The sequence below is a fragment of the Mizuhopecten yessoensis genome, unplaced genomic scaffold (genome assembly GCF_002113885.1).
Source record: "Mizuhopecten yessoensis strain PY_sf001 unplaced genomic scaffold, ASM211388v2 scaffold2435, whole genome shotgun sequence".
In the NCBI taxonomy this organism is placed as follows: domain Eukaryota; kingdom Metazoa; phylum Mollusca; class Bivalvia; order Pectinida; family Pectinidae; genus Mizuhopecten; species Mizuhopecten yessoensis.
In genome coordinates this window covers 432,597-448,660 of record NW_018404545.1, presented here as the reverse complement: position 1 = coordinate 448,660, position 16,064 = coordinate 432,597, and the positions used below count along the sequence as shown (strand labels likewise).

The 16,064-nt window shown below is 36.7% G+C and overlaps 1 protein-coding gene across 1 annotated transcript in view; it reads left to right on the top strand.

Annotated features, from left to right (window-relative positions):
* Positions 1-15,234, top strand: part of LOC110445987 — a 31,834-nt gene extending 16,600 nt beyond the window's left edge. Inside the window, exons 3-14 of the mRNA XM_021490910.1 lie at positions 2,700-2,790; positions 3,697-3,776; positions 4,142-4,221; positions 5,081-5,267; positions 5,890-6,114; positions 6,440-6,511; positions 6,878-7,049; positions 7,876-8,079; positions 9,697-9,822; positions 10,399-11,246; positions 11,421-13,826; positions 15,214-15,234. Of these exons, the coding sequence (XP_021346585.1) occupies positions 2,700-2,790; positions 3,697-3,776; positions 4,142-4,221; positions 5,081-5,267; positions 5,890-6,114; positions 6,440-6,511; positions 6,878-7,049; positions 7,876-8,079; positions 9,697-9,822; positions 10,399-11,246; positions 11,421-12,065 (2,730 nt within the window). The 3' untranslated portion in view covers positions 12,066-13,826; positions 15,214-15,234. The remainder of the gene's footprint in view (positions 1-2,699; positions 2,791-3,696; positions 3,777-4,141; positions 4,222-5,080; positions 5,268-5,889; positions 6,115-6,439; positions 6,512-6,877; positions 7,050-7,875; positions 8,080-9,696; positions 9,823-10,398; positions 11,247-11,420; positions 13,827-15,213) is intronic.
* The last annotated feature ends 830 nt before the right edge of the window (positions 15,235-16,064 follow it).

Below are 16,064 nucleotides of genomic sequence, written 5' to 3'. Positions count from 1 at the left end.
GGGATGAAGGGCTACCAAGTTTGTTCAAATGAATGACCTTGACACATGTTCAAGGTCACAGGGGTCAAATGCCTTAAAAATCTTCAAACGACCTCTCCTTAATAACCAAAAGGTCCAGGATACTGATATTTGGCCTGTAGCATGCTGGCCATGGGATAAAGGGCTACCAAGTTTGTTCAAATGAATGATATTGAACCACTTTCAAGGTCACATAGGTCAAATGTGTTAAAATCTTCAAACAACTTCTCAATAACCAACAGGCCAGGGGTACTGATATTGGGCCTGTAGCATGCTGGGATGAAGGCTAGGGCTACCAAGTTTGTTCATATGAATGACCTTGACCCACGTTCAAGGTCACAGGGGTCAAATGTCTAAAAATCTTCAAACAACTTCTTCTCATTAACAAAAAGGCCCAGGGTATTGATATTGGGCCTGTAGCATGCTGGGGTGAAGGGCTACCAAGTGCGTCAAATCAATTACCTAGTCCCACTTTTAAGGTCACAGGGGTCAAATGTCTTAAAATCTTCAAACCACTTCTCAATAACCAAAAGGCCCTGGGCACTTGTATTGGGCCTGTTGCATGCTTGGATGAAGAACTACCAAGTTTGTTGAAATGAATGACCTTGACCCACTTTCAACCTAATGTCCTTGTTCGACATTAAAAGTCACAGGCGTCGTATGTTTAAATCTTTTAATATGTTCTTATGAATCAAACACTGATATTCTGCCTGTAGCTGTATTTTAGTCCACTTTTAAGATTACAAGTGTGAGATTAATACCAGGTGAGCGATGCAAGCCCATTGGGCCTCTTGTTTATTGTGTTGGTTGATATATATTTGTATAAGTGGTGAAATATAGCACTGTCCATTATTTACAGTTGTAATGACCATGATCCAAATTGAATATACCGTTTCATATATTTCAGCGGTTAAATGTGACTTTAAAAAAGTTATTTGTCCCATATGCTGATACAAGGATTAATGTCAGATTATAATTGTTATATAACTGGTAGTGAGTTTGTCTCTAAGGACTTTTGAAATATTGATCATCGATATCTTTCATGTGTTGAAAAATTAAAAATATACATTATGTACATATATATCACAATAAGGTATTCCGTCTTTGCGTATTGCAGAGTTATCTTCTCTTGTGAGCAGGTATTGATTGTTACGTCATTGGTTTGTGTGAGAATATTACGTCGTTTTCTCAAAAATTGATGACAGTGCTCGCAAACAAATGACGTAACAATCAATATCTGCTCACAAGAGAAGATAACTCTGCAATACGCAAAGACGGTAATAAGAGTTTAATTCAGACAAGTCAGGTTCAAACTTTCTACATATTTTTAACATTTTGACTATTTCAGAGTGACAAGAATGTTATACCAGCCCTGTTGTGGTGTTTTGTTTGTTCCTTGTTAGTTCTGTGGTAGTAGATACGTGTGGTAGCACACACAGTTAGCTTGTTATACCAGCCCTGTTGTGGTGTTTTGTATTTTCCTTGTTAGTTCTGTGGCAGTAGATATGTGTGGTAGCACACACAGTTAGCTTGTTATACCAGCCCTGTTGTGGTGGTTTGTATTTTCCTTGTTAGTTCTGTGGCAGTAGATATGTGTGGTAGCCCACACAGTTAGCTTGTTATACCAGCCCTGTTGTTGCGGTGTTTTGTTTGTTCCTTGTTAGTTCGGTGGTAGTAGATACGTGTGGTAGCACACCCAGTTAGCTTGTTATACCAGCCCTGTTGTGGTGTTTTGTATTTTCCTTGTTAGTTCTGTGGTAGTAGATACATGTGGTGGCACACACAGTTAGCTTGTTATACCAGCCCTGTTGTTGTGGTGTTTTGTTTGTTCCTTGTTAGTTCTGTGGTAGTAGATACATGTGGTAGCACACACAGTTAGCTTGTTATACCAGCCCTGTTGTCGTGGTGTTTTGTTTGTTCCTTGTTAGTTCTGTGGTAGAAGATATGTGTGGTAGCACACACAGTTAGCTTGTTATACCAGCCCTGTTGTTGTGGTATTTTGTTTGTTCCTTGTTAGTTCTGTGGCAGTAGATACGTGTGGTAGCACACACAGTTAGTTTGTTATACCAGCCCTGTTGTTGTGGTGTTTTGTTTGTTCCTTGTTAGTTCTGTGGTAGAAGATATGTGTGGTAGCACACACAGTTAGCTTGTTATACCAGCCCTGTTGTTGTTATGTTTTGTTTGTTCCTTGTTAGTTCTGTGGTAGTAGATACGTGTGGTAGCACACACAGTTAGCTTGTTATACCACCCCTGTTGTCGTGGTGTTTTGTATTTTCCTTGTTAGTTCTGTGGCAGTAGATACATGTGGTAGCACACACAGTTAGCTTGTTATACCAGCCCTGTTGTGATGTTTTGTCTTTTCCTTGTTAGTTCTGTGGTAGCAGATACGTGCGGTAGCACACACAGTTAGCTTGTTATACCAGCCACTTCCAGATCAGATCAGAAATCAAAAGGTTTGGGGTCACCTGCCTGACTACATATGGGTTTTCTCCGGGTAATTCCATTTCCTCTTGTATTAAGACCCTCTGCACAGGCTTTGATCAAGACAAACAAGAGTGATTGATGTACATTTGGAAATTTTGTTTCATAATTTTATAAAATAACTTTTTAAAGGTAAAGAAAAGGTATGTAAAAGAAAGAGACAGAAAAGAAAATAATTTGTTCTGGTACCTATATTTCAGGTAAAATCAAAATTTCAAGATGTGTTCAATCAAGTGACAGGCCACCTGAATCTGCGGGAAACAGAATACTTTGGACTGGCGCAGAAGAAAGGTATCATTGTTTATTACGTCTACACTCAAGCTGGTCTTAATTAACTAATCAGGAATTTCACATACTCCAGAATGCAAGAAAAATGATTTTTTGCTAAGAATTCTAATGAGTGTGGGAAACAGCCTGCATGTTGGCTCTGAATCTCGGTGAGAGGTTTTTATGGGGAAGTGTACAGCTTTGGGAGAAGTGGAGCCAGGTATCACTGTCGGCCTCGGCGTCTGATTCATCGCTGGAATACTTGTTGGAATTAACACAATTCTACTCAATCTTTTTTACTTATTCAGACCTGGGAGTAAGCCATTTGTACTGTATAAAATAAATTCACCAGGTCTAATTTACTCATTGTATATTTTGAAGACAGAAAAATTTCATGGTCAACAGGTTAAATCAATACTCATAAAAATCTACTCAATATTTGAAGATGACATGATGGCAATAAAACTTTATCCTTTGCCTTTGATCACTTGATATAGACATTTTATACATAGCTATATATACCAACACCTGTCAACTTAATGGTACTGAAATTCTTTTAAAAGTATGGAAGCAAATCCAAGAAAAAGTAAACAAGGTACATTCCTCTGATTTAATTGTGTTAGGTTTCAAAGAACAAATTGATAATGTCTGGTGAATATGTGGCATGCATATGATTTAGATTCTCAAAGATGTGCTCCCTATATATACATACATGTACACTCTATAGTGGATGGTACCGATCATACAGATCCTGTCACGATGATTAGCGGGCAATAACTTATCAATATTAAATACTCTTTATGGTAATTTCCTGCACTATTGCAGATGAAGCATTTTTTTCATTGAAATCTTCAGTATTTTCCATTTGCTATGCATGACTAGTTGTCAGGAATTCCACTTCATATCTGTTTTATGTCTCTTTACTTATAGACGGTGAATACCAATTTGTCACTCTGGAGGAAAAAGTTCACAAGCAAGCACCAAAGGCATGGAAGTCGGGTCACGGAGAGGTAGCTATTCACATAGATGATTTCCAGCAAATTGAAAGTCATTAAATTCAGATTTCTGTTTTGAAGTTTTTGATGTCTTATATAGACAGTTGGGGGTGGATGTTAATTGTCCTGGTTGTTTGTATATATTTACATTACATATAACTAGACTTGTTTGTTATTCTGTTAGTATATTGATTTCTTAATGGTGCTTACTTCCCAGTCATGCATTTACTTTAAGTTGTTGACTTCTTGACAATATAATTCTATTATTTATGAAAAGCACCAAAATATAACCATATTATATAAATCAACATTTTGTGCTATTACCCCCCTTTTAGTAGAATGTATGTAGATACTATTGGGGTAATTGTGTTATGTTACAGGGTTTTGACGCAGCAGGCCAGCCGGTGTTCACCGTGTACTTCAAAGTCCAGTTTTATGTTGACCAAGTCGTCCTGTTGAGGTAAAGACAAATTGACCCTTTGCTTCCATATTATAAAGAAATAAAAGAAAAATTCTCTTTAAATTTCAATTTTACTCCTTTCAAAACATCTCATTAAAAATTCATCAAAAATTCAACCACTAGACCTAACTGCGTTGTGTCTGCAATCATTTAGATTTGATATAAATAATGAGGCAAGGGTAGAGCCAATGTCGTGGTTTTCTTAATGGTGGAATAATTTGGTCCTTTGCTCCTTGCCTGGATACGCGTCTTAATGGTGGAGTATTAAGTAGGCAAATGAGGATTGTTTTTGATTATTGTCCTATAGAGTTTATTCCTAAGTACATAATCTACAACATTCAGCTTTGAGATTATTTTCAAGAATAAACTCTGGAAATTGGATATAAATCCTCAACAATTGTCACCAGTTGGATTATCTAGTTCATCCATTACCAATTCATTAAAGAAAAGCTAGAATTTCTCTGTACAAAAAGTGTGATCTGAGTTATCCAACAATGATGAGAACATTTTATGTAAGATGTATCATAATGCAAGTGTGATGTTTCAAGTTTTACACCCTTACATCATCTGACCTTATCCCAAGCTATAAAACTAAGGAAAAATCACCCACGCATCATTAAAAGACTGATATCGTATTAATATGTATATAATGATTAATAAATAGTTGATAGAGACATGGGTCTGGACAAAGAAGTCTTGTGTCACAACATCCAAAGATGTGGAGCCCTAGCCAAAAAATGTAATCCTGCTCAAGTCAAAATCCTACAGGTGTCAATTTCTCTTTATTGTTAAGGATACTATGATGTTTTGTTTGTAGGGAGAGTGTGACAAGTTAGTAAGAGTATTTTGTATTTTGTAGGGAGAATGTTACGCGTCACCTGTACTACCTACAGCTGAGGGAGAACATCCTCCACTATGACCATGTGTGTACAGAGGAGAAGTGTTTCCAGATTGCATCCTTTGCTCTACAGGCTGACTTTGGCAACTACTACCCAGACAGACATGGCGAGGAATACTTCGACCCGCGGGAATACTTCCCTGCTTGGGTTAGTTATTGTAGAAACTTTTCCTGGTGTGATTACTATCACAAAAACATATTATTGTTTCACTTATTAACCCCTGACATTTCATAATGAACTAATACAAGCTTTGAATTGGAAGAGCTGAAATTTGTTTTCATGAGTGAATGAGTAAAAGTTTCAGTTGTAAAACTATTTGAACCTGAAGAGAGGTTAAGGTCATGTATTCAGGGATAGACCACGTGTACACTGGGAAATGTGTGTATCATGAATGACAATGTCATGAAGTACACTTACATTTTACATAAAATATGTTTTCAAGAAAATTTGTGTTAAGCATCCATCACAAGTCTTATCACCATGGGAACAATGATTTTGTACCAATTATTAGACATGCCTGTTCTAATTTCAGTGTCCTAATGAATAAGTACAGAAATGTAGTTCATGAAATAAAATGTGTATGAAATATATATAATCTCACCATGGTCTACATACATCCAAAGTACTGGTCGTAGTTATAATCCAAAGTAGTCCTCATAAGAAGAAAAAAAACATATATTCCATTAAAAAAGTGTACCTCCATATTTGAATATATGTTTCATCTGTGAGTACTTCTATTAAAGTATATGTATGTTAATGTATTCTTTAGATGATACAGCAGAGAGGCAGTCCCTATATACAAACAAATACTCCACTTATACACCAAGATCTGCAAAATCTGACCAAGTCAGAGGCCAAGCTACGATTTATCAAGGAGGCGTCATTGTCTCCTGCAGCCCATAATCTCCACTTCTACCGTCTCCGCAAAAGGAAAACAGACAAACGATGGAATGCCTGGCTAGGCATTTGTGCACGGGGCATAGAAATATATGAGGTAAGGCTAATATGGTAATACAGAGACGTTGGTGGAGAAAAGTTTACATGAAAGCTTGTTGGTCCTGAACTTCACCGCTAGCATGTAAATCCATTCAGGAAGTCCTAGTTGTAACTACGCAGGGTCCAACTGTACATTGCTCTGTGAAATTATTGGTCAACTCATTCCTGTCACTTTCCTTCCTTCTAATAACTGCCGTTACTGTAAGAAAATGATTGTTAAAGTGTGCACATGACAAAACAATACCCAAACAAATTACAGGAGAAGTCTGAAAACTGATTATGGATTAATATTGGTTATAACTTATTCTGTTTGTTTGTTTCAGGAACTTGAAGGCCATTTGAAAGACTTGATTTCTACTTTCCTATGGCCTGACATAGGGAAATTATATTTTGATGTAAGTTTAGTTGTCACATTGGGTTTCAAGAGGTATCAAACATATCATCCATTGTAAGTTTACAATTGTAAATCAATTAAGTCTATCTTTCTGTGAACATATCCCTGATGGGCTGAATTGGCCTGTAATTTTAAAGCTTAAGAGGATAAAAACATTTCTGAATTAGATAAACAATGAACGATGGTACATAGTGATCTTGTTTCTATTTAATTAATGATACATCTCCTTATATCTGGTAATGGATTAGAACAGAACCAAGATCATAACTAAAGGTTTTTGCTTGTTGCTCAGCACTGCACACATTTGAAATTATTAATGTATGGTTCTGTGTTATGAAATTCACTTTTTATGATGGTTATGTTACAGAAAAAGAAGTTTGAGATTAGATCCGTGGGTAACCCTGCAGGGCGGAAGTTCACCTACTACACTGACTGTGATCACACATCTAAGTACTTACTGTACATCTGTCGCACCACTCACATGTTCCAGATGGCCATTCAGTCCAAACTCATGGAGATACAGCATCTCGATGCAGAAGGTACTTCAAAGTAGTCATAGTAGACATAGCGGGAGGGGAGGGGGTCAGTTAGCTTTCCTAACTCAAAATATAATGAGACACTATCGGTACAGGTACAGTTAATTTGCTTGGTTATGAATCAATGCGTACCAGGAAATGTGTGCCACTGTTAAACTTTTGCTCTTTTTTGCCCTCAACATGTATAGCCATTGCATGTGGAGAATGAAATTAACACTGGGCAGATATGGATTTTACCATCAAAGGGTGGAAGTTTCGGAGTATACAGTAAATAATTCGAAATTTCATACAGTTAATTCATACCAATTAATATTTCATACAGTTAGTTCATACCAATTAATAATTCATACAGTTAATAATTCATACCAATTAAAATTTCACCTTCAGGTCATTTCCGCAATGATTTGTATGATAAACAGTATTCAGAACTTGAAGGATGTCAACAGTCTTTTGGTTACAGGTGTAAAGATCATTCAATTTGGATAACACTGGTTACAACACTACATTTGACTTAAGAGCATATTATAAAACTGTTGAATATATAGTCCATTCATATATCAAACAAAATTTTACCGATATAACATTTTAAGTTTATCAAATAAATTTCACTGGGTATAGAGACTATTCAGTATATTTGTAAATTTAACTAAACATCAGATGTATTTCAATATCTAAAACAAGATTTTAGAATACAGATGGAAAGGTATTTCAGTATATCAAACAAATAATGGGTTTGGAATAATTAACAACTTAGTGTTAAAGGAACCTTCCTGTACTATACCGAAGTTTTCTTATTGAGGTCTAACTCACTCTCTATTATCTATTACAGACAAGAAGCGATACAACGAGGCATACATATACAGTGACACAAAGGACTACATGGCCAATGGAGGCTCGTTCCGGGGGAGTCTGTCCCCCGCTAGCAAGTCGTCCAGTACAAACCCACGCTACTCTGTCATCAGTGATGCCAGCTCAAATACCACATCAGGCATTGCCAGTGACAAGATGACCATTAGTTTTGAGGGAGAGGATGGTAATACTTTCTTCAGTAATCATAATAACAATAGATGTAATATTAACAAAAATACTTGTTATCATGACCAACAATTTTTAGCCCATTATCATCTGATGGTGGGCTATTCAAATCGCCCTGCGTCCGTGGTCCATCGTCTGTCCTTAAACAATTCTTGTTAATGGTTTTCTCAAGAAGGACCAGAGGGATCTTTCTTAAATTTTATATGTAGGTTCCCCTTGGTCCCTAGTTGTGCAAGGCAACTTTTCATTATTCTTACTGATATTACATATTTTTGTATGTTTTGAATGTGAAAACAAAAATTTTTAATAAAAAAAACTAAAAAAAACCCTGATCGGATAAACAACATGGCCAAGAGGCAGCCATCTTGGAGTTTGATAGTTAAGGTTTGTTATCGCTATTTCTTGGGAAGTACCTGAGTGATCTTTCTTAAATTTAATATTTAGGTTCCCCCTTGGTCCATAGTTGTGCAGGTCAACTTTTGGGACAGATCAGATAAACAAAATGGCCGACAGGCAGCCATCTTTGATTTTGACATTGAAGGTTTGTTATCGCTATTTCTCAGGAAGTAGTGGCGGGATCTTCCCCAAATTTGTTATGTAGGCTCCCCTAGGTCTGTAGTTGTGCATATTTAATTTTGAGATGATCAGAAAAACAAAATGGCCAACAGGCAGCCATCTTGAATTTTGACATTGAAGGTTTGTTATCTCTATTTCTCAGGAAGTTGTGGTGAGATTTTTCTCACATCTTATATGTAGGTTCCCCTAGGTCATTTCTTGTGTATATTATCTTTTGAGACTGATCAGATAAACAAACTGGCAGACAGGCAGCCATCTTAGATTTTTGAGGGTTGTTATGGCTATTATTCAGGAAATACTGGAGAGATCTTTCTTAATTTTTTTCTGTCGGTTCCCCTTGGTATAAAGTTATGCATATTCTCTCATGAGACTGATTGAATTAACAAATCTTTGATTTTGACAGTTAAGGTTTGTTAGTACTATTTCTCAGGAATAACTTGATGTACTTTCCCCTTGATCCCTTGTTGTGCATGTTATATTTTGAGACTGATCATAAAAACTAAATGGCTAAAGGAAGAACTAAACAGATCTTTCTCATATTGCAATGATCAATTCCATTTCTTTCACATTAAGTACTGTACTAGTAAATATGTGAAATGACAAACTCACTTTGAAGGTTGGCTTTCATACACATCAGTATTAAGTTTAGATCAAAAGTTACCTAAAGGTGCATTTACTGTTAACATGACTCGATCAAACAGATTAGAGGAAAGAAGAGAAAAGATTGATCTGACAAAGAACTAATGAATATGGTACAATGGTGGGCGCCAAGATCCCTCTGGGATATCTTGTTATTTATTTGCTTTAACTATCTAAAATTTAGTGTTTATGGTCGAGGAGTTTCTTAAATATTTTACAAGCTCCAACTAATATAGGATAAAATAGCAAATAGGGAAATAAAATAAATACATAATTTTGAAATAAAACTTTGTTGCCTGTATTTTCATCCTGGCATCATCAGATTACAAATGATTTTTCAATATAATACAGGAGATGAACCAGTCAGATAAATCTTTCATGTGTACCATTTTTTCTACAGATCCATCAAGAGAGATCTTGATAGACTGTCCCCCTAGACCACTGAGCCGACTGACACCTCCTAGTCAATCCCGCTCCAAGTACTCTGTGGTGTCACGTGATGGTGTGACCATTTCTACCCTGCCAAGTAAGTCTAATAAGTCTACCCTGCCAAACATGTCTAATATATACAGTGGCCATGTCTACCTTGCCAAGTAAGTCCAATATATACAGTGGTCATGTCTGCCACTAATTAGTACTGCTAACTACATAATTAATACCTTCTGTCCAGCTTTGAATTTATCCTATCGATGCTTGGAAAAGAAGGGTAAAGTTTCCTTTTTATACTTTTACAAAATGTTGTGGGATAAAAATCTCAAACAGGCTGAAATATCTCAGTGATTTGTAAAGTAACAGCTTTCAATTTTCTGTTAGGAAAATGTCAAAGTCTTTAACCTATACATATAATCAGAAAGAGGATTTGCCCTCCTATTTTCCTTGGAATGATTTAAACATGGAACAAAAACTTACATTCATGTTGTCAATTATCATGATATTATATAAGGAATCCTGTTATATTTAACTTACTACAATGTTTTGATATGAAAAATAATCCAAATGACAGTTAACAATGAAAACCGCAGCAACCACCTTCAATATTAAATGTAGTGAAAATAGCAACTGATGAGTAAAGTAGTTTTTTCTGATTTTTTAATTTTTCTAGACTACAAATCGAACAAGAACGGAAGTCCTGAGATGGGACCTACAGAATTGTACAAATCTTCCTCAGTGGGACGACCAAGTGGGACTAAGCCCGGCGACCACTCCCCATCCATACCCCGACCTCAAAAGCTCTCGCCATCGTCCAAACATGGCACAGACAAGAGGTCACCAGGGTCGTCGTCTGTAGGAGCCTTCCCGTTGAGCGGACATCAGTCAGACATGGACTACTCACCCTCAGGGGGTGAAGGATACCGCAGAATGTCACAGCAACACGTTTACCCTCCACAGTTCAGCCCCAGGACAGTACCAATATACATGGCACACACACCAACATCTAGTGGAGGGGCCCCACCGCCCGAGCGCATCTCCTACTCACAACCAGTCAGCCGCAGCGCTAGTCGGGCAGACAGCTTCAAGGGTACACTAGGTCAGTTACAGATACACACCAGTGACAGCCAGCTACCCCATCTCCAGCTCGACTCAGGGCTCAGTGATCAAATGATGGACATGTTTTCTGGTAATGTAAATTTGGCCTCCTATCACCAAAATCAGTCTGGACCGGAGGCTGGCCTTCCACACATGGTGCCAAGGTCCAAGTTCATGCCCTCAAATCGTAATGTTGATTCCAGTGGTGCCTATGTAGAGGGCAGTGAGATGACACTTCAGGCACCTGAACTTTTTGCTCCTCCACCAATGTTTGCTGACACCTCAAGTCGTGCTAACTTGGCGGATGTGTCTCCTGTACTGGACACAAATGCTGTATTAAATCTAGGTCAAGATCATCAGGTGTCCCAACCACCTTGTGAACAAAGACACTACATGGAAACAGATTTGGACGAAGACTTGGAGGTATGTATACCAAATACTTAATTTAAGATATAGTTTGTCTCTTCCTTAAAAATTTTGGGAGAAAAATTAGCTGTGGTATGTCATTTACTACAAGAGAATTTGTCAAAGACATTTCTGAGACTAATAGGCTTAGAATCATGTTTATTTGACATTATTTTTATCTTTTACAAACAGTCGTCTCCAGATACTTCCTTGTCAGAGAGTCTTCCACCGAAACAAAGAGCAGGAAACAAGAAGAAGGAAACGTTACATCCAGAACTGAAGGAGAAAATATTTGGTCAAAATATGTTTGCAATACCACTTATGATGGCACTATGCAAGGACAAAACATTGATGGGGGCGAACAGTCAGAATGGTAATTTGAGTGGCTCCTATGATGCATCTACGATACAATCAACCGATTCTCGAATCTCACACAGGTTGTCTAATGACCTTGACCCTAGGCGACTGTCATCATGTTACCCTAGTAGTACTATGGTATCATCACACTCCAATCGGCCATTCAGTTGGCACAGTGAAAGTTTTGACTTGGATGCACAGTTGGCCTTCAGTGGCTACCCGGGTGTGGCTTCCTCTGTTGACAATCATCGGAGTGTGCCTCAAAATATTGGTGACCTAACTGGGATTACAAATGCATCTTGGACTCATGCTATATCACATGGGATTCCCTTCAGACAAGGTGTGTTGGACAGATACTCTCCCGAACTCATAGCAACACAGCTTATGATTCCACCAAAAATCTCCAGTGGAAGGGGACATAACTCCAATGATAGAAATATCAGCCAAAAGCCACTGAAGGAAACCATAGGCATAGCATGACAGTGAAAGTTTTTTCTTTTTTTTTTTCTCTAAACTTTGTTGAGTTTGTGACATTTTATGTTATTGTTCCCTCTGTGCTAATATAAATACCTCTTTATGTTATTGAATGTATATTAACAACAGATGGTATTCTATCTAATTTTGAAAATCAAAATGTGTTTTATGTTCTGCCAAGACTATTAAGGTAGTGTATAAAAGGTTCCACCTCTTGAGATGAATCCTGCCAATATTTTATCCTACATTTCTTCCAAAAGTTTTAGATGCCAGTGTCTTTTGTTCAAACAAATTTCTTGTTCACATGTTCAACGAATATTATGTGGAATATACTCTATTTTTACATCAGTATTTGTGATTTTGTATGTCAGCCAAATCATACCCCCCTGTTGATCATATTTTAACTATCAGGATTTGTTTCGAAATACTGTAATTTTTTCCTTATAGATGCCGCTGTCATCTGACCTTGTCCACATTTAGTGGTTAGGGATTCTTTGTTTTGGGACTTTTATTATTGTTATATGGTTCACTTATTAAGAATTTCACAGTCAAGTGATGTTGCCTATGAAAGAAGACACTCTATGACAGTTGTTGGTGCTTGCTACTACAAAGAACTCGATGGTAGCTCTTTGTCGAGATTGAAGTACTCAAAGTTGTTTACATAATCCCAGTTTTGAATGAATGGGAGGGAACACAAGACGTATATTCAGATATGCTTATTTGAATCTTCCTTCAAAACTTTGATTTATTTTGGTTTGAAATTTTAAAAGGATAGAGTAATATTTGTACTGTGTGCTGCTGCCTAGGAGCGAGGGAGACTGTTCATGTTCTGTGTGTTAGCTCTCACACCTTATGTCCTGTGTTATATACTATAACCTGTAACTGAGCAAGATCAGGCTACAGATTCTGTAACAATACCCAAAGAGAGGCGCAGGCCAAGATTCGATTTTTGTAGAATCTTAGCCTGAGACTTAGATAACCTGATCTCACTTAGTTACAGGTAATTGATTCTTTTCTCACACCTTAACACCTTATCAGTTGGATACATTTTTTTTTCATCATAGTTATAGGTATTCTGTCTGGCCTCTGCACTTCTTAAGTTATATTTGAATACTTAAAAAACAAATGATATGGTCCATGCTAAAAAGAGAAAAAAAAATTGTATCACAGTGTTAATTATGTTTGATATACAATATAATGAATTAATAACACCAAAATATTTACAGTGAATATTTTATATGTCTGTGATTATATCGCCGAGTTAAATTTGGTGCTAGACAGATCAAGTAAGATTAGAAAATATAGCACTGGGTATAATGTGAGATATCCTTGTCTTGGAATTCGTCAGCACACATTGTTGTACATGCCCTCATTCAAGTTGCCATTTGGCCACAGTACACATTGCAAACAGATACAGGTGTTCAGTTCAAGGTGAAGATGACAGTCTGTTTTAGAATTTCTAAATAACATCTTGATTCTACAGCAAACTTCACAACAAATTCTTTTGAACTTGTCTCATTAATCATGAATTATATTACAATGTACTACAAAATAGGAGATAAATAGACAAATTATGTTAAAACTCATTTTTTTATCATTGGTTCAGTATTTCACAGACATACGGTTCAGTAGAGTTGATACATACAGTATACAGTAGAGTTGATACATACGGTATACAGTGGAGTTGATACATATGGTACAGTAGAGTTGATACATACAGTACAGTAGAGTTGTGATATGTAAGGTACAGTAGAGTTGATACATACAGTAGAGTTTATATATACGGTACAGTAGAGTGGATACATACGGCACAATGGAGTTGATACATACGGTACAGAGGAGTTGATACATACGGTACAGTAGAGTTGTTACATACAGTACAGTAGAGTTGATACATACCATACAGTGGAGGTGATACATACGGTACAGTAGAGTTGATACATAAAGTATACAGTTGAGTTGATACATACAGTAGAGTTGATACATACGGTACAGTAGAGTTGTTACATACAGTACAGTAGAGTTGATACATACGGTACAGTGGAGTTGATACATATGGTACATTAGAGTTGATACATACGGTATACAGTGGAGTTAATACATATGGTACAGTAGAGTTGATACATACGGTACAGTGGAGTTAATACATACGGTACAGTAGAGTTGATACGTACAGTATACAGTAGAGTGGATACATACGGTACAATGGAGTTGATACATGCGGTACAGTGGAGTTGATACATACGGTACAGTTGAGTTGTGATACATATGGTACAGTGGAGTTGATACATACGGTACAGTAGAGTTGATACGTACAGTATACAGTAGAGTGGATACATACGGTACAGTAGAGTTGATACATACGGTACAGTAGAGTTGATACATACAGTAGAGTTTATACATACGGTACAGTAGAGTGGATACATACGGTACAATGGAGTTGATACATACGGTACAGTGGAGTTGATACATACGGTACAGTAGAGTTGATACATACCATACAGTGGAGTCGATACATACGGTACAGTAGAGTTGATACATATGGTACAGTAGAGTTGATACATACGGTACAGAGGAGTTGATACATATGGTACAGTTGAATTGATACATACGGTAGAGTTGATACATACAGTAGAGTAGAGTTGATACATACGGTACAGTAGAGTTGTTACATACAGTACAGTAGAGTTGATACATACCATACAGTGGAGTTGATACATACGGTACAGTTGAGTTGATACATATGGTACAGTTGAATTGATACATACGGTAGAGTTGATACATACAGTAGAGTAGAGTTGATACATACGGTACAGTAGAGTTGATACATACGGTACAGTGGAGTTAATACATACGGTACAGTAGAGTTGTTACATACAGTACAGTAGAGTTGATACATACGGTACAGTGGAGTTGATACATATGGTACAGTTGAATTGATACATACGGTAGAGTTGATACATACAGTACAGTAGAGTTGATACATACAGTACAGTAGAGTTGATACATACGGTACAGTGGAGTTGATACATACGGTACAGTTGAGTTGTGATACATATGGTACAGTGGAGTTGATACATACAGTACAGTAGAGTTGATACATACAGTACAGTAGAGTTGATACATACAGTACAGTAGAGTTGTGATACATAAGGTACAGTAGAGTTGATACATACGGTACAGTAGAGTTGATACATACGGTACAGTAGAGTTGTGATACATAAGGTACAGTAGAGTTGATACATACGGTACAGTAGAGTTGATACATACGGTGAAGTTGATACATACGGTACAGCACTTTCACAAGGGGCTGGGATGATATATGAGAGCCCCTGATCACATAAGTTAAGATTATTTTCATTTCGTTTTCAAATTTATTATTTTTCAATTTAATAACATTTTGTAGCTAAACCATTATTTCAGTGGAGTTGATACATACGGTACAGTAGAGTTGATACATACGGTACAGTAGAGTTGTGATACATAAGGTACAGTAGAGTTGATACATACGGTACAGTAGAGTTGATACATACGGTGAAGTTGATACATATGGTACAGCACTTTCACTAGGGGCTGGGATGATATATGAGAGCCCCTGATCACATAAGTTAAGATTATTTTCATTTTGTTTTCAAATTTATTATTTTTCAATTTAATAACATTTTGTAGCTAAACCATTATTTCCGAACCTATGCATATTGATGGAAATACATTAAAGTTCTTCTTTGTTCTACTGTATTTTTCCTTGCCATTTTTTACACATGTTGTACTATTTTGAGCATTTCCCCATGTAACATACCAGTGCAATATATTACTGGTTTCTTTTATATTAAAAGTCGGATTGTGATATAAACTATATTGATATTATTTTTCAACTATTTATGATATGCATTTTTTTTGTTTTGTATTTTTATTTCCCACCTAAATTTCATTTAAGAATGAAAAGGCTAGTTATGATGCCCTGATTTTTCACAAAAAAAATGTCAAAAGTGTGTAATCAGATCA